Source organism: Pteropus vampyrus, unplaced genomic scaffold (genome assembly GCF_000151845.1).
Source record: "Pteropus vampyrus isolate Shadow unplaced genomic scaffold, Pvam_2.0 Scaffold108, whole genome shotgun sequence".
NCBI lineage: Eukaryota > Metazoa > Chordata > Mammalia > Chiroptera > Pteropodidae > Pteropus > Pteropus vampyrus.
This window is the reverse complement of record NW_011888889.1, coordinates 1,915,392-1,922,542: the sequence shown is the minus strand read 5'-3', so window position 1 is coordinate 1,922,542 and position 7,151 is coordinate 1,915,392. Positions and strand designations below refer to the sequence as shown.

The 7,151-nt window shown below is 36.9% G+C and overlaps 1 protein-coding gene across 5 annotated transcripts in view; it reads right to left on the bottom strand.

The window, feature by feature from the left end:
* MTUS1 (microtubule associated scaffold protein 1) overlaps positions 1-7,151 on the bottom strand; it is a 133,908-nt gene that overhangs the window by 62,161 nt on the left and 64,596 nt on the right. For 3 of the 5 annotated variants that reach the window (XM_011365259.2, XM_011365260.2, XM_023533678.1), the window contains exon 4: positions 5,982-6,143. The exons of the other annotated variants lie outside the window; for them this stretch is intronic. In XM_011365259.2, the coding sequence (XP_011363561.1) occupies positions 5,982-6,143 (162 nt within the window). The remainder of the gene's footprint in view (positions 1-5,981; positions 6,144-7,151) is intronic. 5 annotated transcript variants of the gene reach the window in all.

Sequence of the window (7,151 nt, the reverse complement as noted above, 5' to 3'; positions counted from 1 at the left end):
GGGAATAACTTCATAGTCTTAAAACAACAGAACCAAAATTTCATAGAGCGTAATTTTTAGATTTCCAGGGAAAAAAATGGGTATTGGTTTTCAGTTAGCATTATAGCCTTTGTTAAATCAAAATCTAAGAAAGGAAATAATGATGTTTTTAGAGTCTTAACCATGTATTACAGCAATCTGAATTTTAGTCTTTTCTTGAAACATTTAAAAAAATATATTCAGCAGCAAATAAGTCACCTATTTGGATTTTGAAAAACTGAATTGAGTTTCATTTACAGGCAACATAAATTCATAAGTACTTAAATTCATATTTTTCATTACTGAGCTTTAAACACAAAGATCTTCAGTTTCCAAAGAGCTCAATAAGAGGATTTCTCATGAAAGCAAAAGACATTTCTCTTGAGGCACAATCCTCCAGTCCCTTGGCTCTGTCGCACACAGAACAGGAGGTGGTGTCCTGGAAAGGAAATGTCTCGTTGCCACTCTTCAGGTTCAATACTGTTATACTGAACACGAGGTCCAGCATCAGATCTGCCATCACTTCATAACACATAAGGGTCAAAATCCATATTTCAAAGATAAAATTTCTGAGCTTGATCAAGTCACACACACACACATACATTTATGTGTGATATATATACACAAACACACACACACATATATATATATATACACATACAAACACATATACACACACTCTCTCTATGATCATCTACTGTACATGCTTCCTACCTTCACTCTTCCCCACTTCACTAATAGTGGGGACAAACTGTGCTGAGCTGTACATATGACCAACACTTGACATACTCTCAATTCTCTAAACACTCTCCTCTAAGCTGGCCCATTGCTTTCTAGTAAAGCCCAACTTGAAGGATGTACTTCACTACTTCACATGATGCCATTAAAGTATTTCTCCTGCCCTCTATCTCAGTTCTTAACATGGCAGCTGGTTGGGTATCCTGATGATATCTAAATTTCTCTTGTCCAGAGTTATTATATCCAAATGATACACTCTTCAGCAGCACAAGTTCCAATATAGTGAGAGGAACATAATAGTTTCAAGTAATGGAATGGAATTTAAAATATGTGAGTTCTGGTCTTGACTTGGCCACTGCCTCGCTGTGTTGAATCATTTCACCTCTCTATGTATAATGAGTCGTCTATATATCTCTATGTATGGAAACAGTACCTACGGTGTCATGGGGCCCCCACTGACTACAGTACTCAGTCCCAATGAGACCAAACAAACCCTCAGAATTCTAAACAGTGCTCCAGGGGGCCCTAACCACTCAGTAACATTTGGTCTGTAGAGTCAATATGTGAAATTCCACGTATGCTCACCTAAGCCAGATCTAATATAGTTTAAAATCACTCCTGTTCTATTCTCATCATTGGTCCTTGCTGTCTCAATTATACCCGAATAGATTCTCTGGAATCTCTAGTTTTCATTTTTCCATGATCAAAATGTGGTTCAAAAGAAATGAGAGAGAGAGACAGACAGAAAGACAGAGACAGAGAGAAACTAAAGAAAAAAACAGAGATTCTCAGAGAAGTCTCAACAGAAGCAATGATTTTCCTATTAGAGAAGCGCTTCTCACTGTTCCAGACTTTTATTTGCAAACCAACATTTCATACTGCATTCTAGCATCTAGTTAACATTAGTTTTTGTTTTGTTTATTAAATATGCATATACACACAGAGCCAACATTCTGCTCATTTCTTGAAAAAAAAATTTTTTGTGTGTGAATCAGTTTAACACTCCCCACTATGCCAGATCATCTGTTCACCTGGCTTGAAATCAAATCACAACTGAAGTCTAAGCTTTCGAATTCCAAAAGCAAAATTACCAACTATGTGATAATGTCTCATACATACTCTAAAAAAAAAGTTAAAAGAATGAAAACAAAATTAAGACCAGTCTGGATAACAGTATTTTCTTATTAAATACTCCATTCAGACACGCACACATATTAAGCATATTTTGTAATACAGGGCCAAAGTATATACTGCCTGTCTTTCAGCCGTTCCTCGCCTATGGCAGACATCACTAATCAAACACAAACTTTTGCTCTGAACCTGGAAGCAGCCTGAAAATCTTTCAACACTGTACTCCAGGTGATTCTCACAACTGACCAGTGTTGGCAGGTGAGACAACATCCACTTTCTGTGAGGAAGAGACTAAGAGCAAACAAGACTAATCCTCTCTGTCGGCTTAATCACTCCAAAAACTCAAAGCACCCTCCTCCCAAACGGTTAGGCACCACCTCATTGTAGTGAAAATAAAAGTGGTGAGAAACGTTTGTAACTACAAAGATTCTGAAGAAGATCTAGCCCCGCCCTCCCATTCATCAGGGAGAATAGTGAGGCTAAGAAAATGAAAGACTGTCCAACTTCACAGGAGGTAATAGGAAAACTAGATAATAGGAAACGAGGATGAGTCTGAGTTGAAGGACCTTTTCTGTGTCTCAGTCTGTGCCAGAGCTGGCCGTGAAGGTTAAGGAAAAGGGTGTTTCATGTCTTTAGTTAGCTTCCTCCTGTTCTCCTATTTCCAAGAGAGTACAACTAGCTTTGGTGTGCATCGCTTATATTTCCTCTCACCATCTGTCTCTCAAAAATAAACATGTTTTTGCGGCCAAAATGGAAGGGAAAGAAAACCCGTAGACTTCACATTTGCTAATGTGGCAAAATTATATACTCTCCCAAGACAGCCTTCTACATTGGCACAATGGTCCTCAAACCTTCAAGTCTACTCAAGACCTACAATAGATCATTGGACTTTTATCCAATGATCTTAAAAACTGGACTTCTGCTATCGGATTCTGGAAAAGCTTATAACATTTAACCTCTACCAATGAGCACATGTGATACAGAAGCTACCGCGCAATATTTCATGTTAATATTCAGAAGAAAATCAGTATCATAACTTTAAATTTTTCTATGCTTTAAAGAACACACACAAAGAACCTGCTAAAATCCCCAAATATGAGAGATTCGTTATCTTATATATCTTGAGTCAGCCACTTTAAAACTTGGTAATGTTATTTCCATAGGATCTCAAAGTACTAAGAACCAGATGCTTATTTTACATCAGCACATATCAGCACTTCTGTGACCTCAGAAGTTCTTAAACAGTACCACATCACAAAGAACTGAATTATACTGAGTTCTGAAACACAGAAAATATACAAAGAACTGAGCAAAGCAAGAAAATGTTCTTTAAAAAAGGGTTCAAATGCTCAGTCTAATATAAATCGAAACACTGATCAAAAGATTATTTCCTAACATGACCCATCCCTGTAAGGAAAATTTCAGCTCGAAATGATTTTTTCATGTTTTTAGGTAATCTTCAAAGAGTATACATTTTAATATTTTTGGATATAATACAATGAGTAAAATAACTAAAGATATGATGTTTTCACTCTAATTCTAGGAGAGTATTTTGCTATCCTCATACAACTATAAGCTACATACACAAAAAACTACTAGCTATTTAATCAGAAATGAGACCATCAAATAACCTTTGATAGTAAAGTAATTTCATGTGCCAAAACCATCGACAATGCTGAATTATACTGAGTTCTGAAACACAGAAAATATACAATAAACTTGGTTCTATACAGAATCATTCACAACTTAAATATGTCCAAGAAATACTACAACATAAGTTACAAGTTACAAAAATAACAATCAAGAGATGCCAAGTCAATTTACTGAATAAAATTTAAGCATGCTTACAAAGAAAAGAATCAAACCAGAAATCGTTGACCTACTTCTTTTCCCAGTAAACGTGGCTAACAAAGGAACTATACAAAGGCTGTAGGATCCCAGGACCAGCAGTGTCAATAAGGTAGCGTCATAGTGCCTTGCTGAACCAGCCGGTGGTGTGAGTGTAGAATTGATAAATATTTTCGAAGAAATATCCGTTTCTGTACAACTGCGAAATCCCCCTGGTATAGTCATTTAAAAGGATCAAAGCAAGCTTAAGCAGGAAAAACTGCAGCCATGTTCACTCTCATATCCCTCATGCTTGCTCTTAGTGAATGAGAATGGAGGAAAAAAAATCTGTAAGCTCCAAGGCACTACACAAAACAGATTAAACCAACTAGCAAATCAAACTAAGAAAGAGACTCATTGATGTGAATGCTTAATCTGCAACAGGGACACATCGCCACTAGACAGGCTCTGTGGGTATACGGTAAACCCCTTTGTTAAAACACAAAAAGCAACGGACAAAAGCATTTTACAACCTCCTTAGGAGTGTCAGACACGGTACGGAAACAGTGGCCAAGTCAACATGGCTGTCAATGGAAAACGCTGGGTGGCGGCACTGCAGAACGTGTCTGCTTCAAGTGTCACAGATTCCAGCGCTACACAGTCCTCCCAGAACATGCTGTTGATTCTGTTTTGGCCGTTTGCTTTCAAAATTCACACTGCTAACAGACAAAGCTGCAAGTGAAATGACCTTAAAATAATACATGTGTGAATTACCTTTTCAAATCTGGAGAGAATTATGTTACATGCAAACCCTTCTGATCTCATGCCACAACTCCAAAATTCAAACAACAAGCAGAAAATAACCCTGTTTAATTTTCAGTAACATTTTCCAATATTCCTAAAGTTCTGGTACACAGCTACTTACTATCATATGAAACCAGCTACTGCTGCTAAGTGAGCTCTCGTAAGCATCCTCATTAATTCAGTCATTAATTCAATGCCTTACCCTTCACAGACACATTCTCAGCTCTGTCACAGACAGAATTGTTTGGCTGAGCGCCCTTGGACCAGTGACAACCTCTCTGAGCCTCAATTATCTTATATATAAAATCAGAGTAACATAAGTTACTTCAGAAAAAAAAATAATGTATGGTAACCCTGTAATAATGCTCTAGACTCAGATGGCTCAATAACCATGACTCCACCTTGTCCCTGTCCCCTCACCAGAAGGAAGAAATTAATCCCTCTTTAAAGAAGAGAGAACTCCTTTCTTCCCCACCACACCCTTATATCTTATTTTATCTGGCATTCTAGTTATCTATATAAATCTTCTTTCTCCAGCTATCTTTCAGATAAAGACTAATTTCTTTTATATCCTGTATCTCTCACTGCATTTACCGTGATGTCAAAATGCTCAAATTAACTAATCCATGTATTTTGTGAGGAAATTTAAAAGAAAATGAGCAAATACTAAGACAAAATGCATATTTTTTTTTCAACAAAAAGAATATAATACAAAGGATTATTAACTAGGGATAAATTTGCTGACTGTATCACCAACAATTATCATTCTGACATACTCTCTAGGGTGACACTTTCAGCAAGTAGTTTTTAAAGGGCATCTTTTGAATGAAAGGGATAGCTCAATTCGTCTATTTTATGCAGCCTTTTCTGTTTGCAGTGTGAATTTTAAGAGCAAATGGCCAAAACAGAATCAACACAGAAAACAGAATTCACATTAACTGACAACTTCAAAAATATTCTCTTGAGTTTAAATTACTTAAAATTAGGTTAGAAGTTACACTATATGTACTAGTCATATTGCACTGAATCTAGCATCCACAGTATATAAAATATACATCAACAAAATATAGTCTTTTACAAAGTAAATGGAACTGAAGTTATCTTTTCTGATTTCCACTTGGGTTCCAAAGCTCCTAGCTGGATTGCTTTCTTTCCTTAAACAAACCAAAAACCATCACCACTTCAAATGATGCACTTTAGAATCTTCATGCAAAAAAATACCACGTGCCTTCAACCTTCAACACAGAAATGCTTCAGTGTTTCATAACACATCCATCAAAGAGACTGTCACTGAAAGAATATTTTTCCTGCCAAATTTTTAGAGCAATCCTAAGCAAGAAATAGTATGCGTATTTTGCCCTAAATCACAGAATCAAAAATTCTGACAATTATTTGCAGTGCGCTAGTTTTTCTTATAACTAGAATTTCAGCCACCCCCAAAGGCTGACATAAGGTGGACTCACGATTGTTGCTGTAAGTGCTCAGATCGCTGTGGGTGCTGCCAATGGAGGAGGTGCTTCCGGCCCTCCGCAGCACAGACGTTTGCAAGGACACCTTGGATTTAGGAAGCGGTCTAGGTAAATTCACCCAGGACTGCTGTGCAGTTTTCAGTGATGTAGGTTTTCCTTGGGGTTAAAAAAAAAAAAAGTTGCCACTGCTTTTATTTCAAAAGTTTTAAGTTTGTAAACTCAAACAAACTCCTGCACAAACAACTGGGTCAAACTATAAAATGAACATTCAGAACTATATAACCTCAGATGAAATCTTCACATCAACTTATTTTTGATAATTTAGAAGCCGAAGAGCAGAGAGGATGGTGATATGAGAAGGGTGGCTGTAACCCTGTAACCTCAAGTAATTTATTCACATCTCCTGTGACAGAGATAGATCAGAAGAGCCATATGAGATAGAAGCTTTGTCAAAGTTGAAATCAAAGAATAAACAAATTAATATAACATCCCCTCCATACTATTGATTAAAAAGTAAAAACTGAGCCCATTCATGCACTAGGCTACCATACGAAAAGTAGATGAAAATTTTAAAACAACCAAAAAGGAAAAAAATTCAATTTGATGAGGAAAAACTTCATTTAAAAAAATGCCTCACGTCTAACACCAGATGGTGCTATGTTATTAGTAGTAGTCTTTTTTTTCCTGTCATCTTTTCACCTTTATTCCTTATTTGCCTAATTTAGATGAGCTTTGCCCAAACTTTTCTTTCCTGCAGCAAAAGTGGCTCCACTTATCAACAAAATATGCATGCTTCACATTCTCTGGTATCTTTGAACCCACACCATCTTGATGCTCACACCTGCTTCCTGAACATGGGCATCTCCCAAGTTCAAGCCTTTGACAATCTATTTTATTTACTTCATTCCAACCTCTTCCCTACATGGATGAATCCCCAATTCTCACTTGCAACCCTATCTTCCTCCTAAATCCCAAATGCCACTCACATTTTAAATTTCTTGTTGAATGTTTCAACTTGGACAATTAGACAACTCCTACCTACTTAGACTCATTTAGCTCCATTTTTCCTTTTTCCCAGCCTCATAACATTGGAATCAGCTTTCCCCTCCCAGATTCCCATTTAATCTAGCACCAAGTCTCTCGATGCTGCTTCATCACATAACC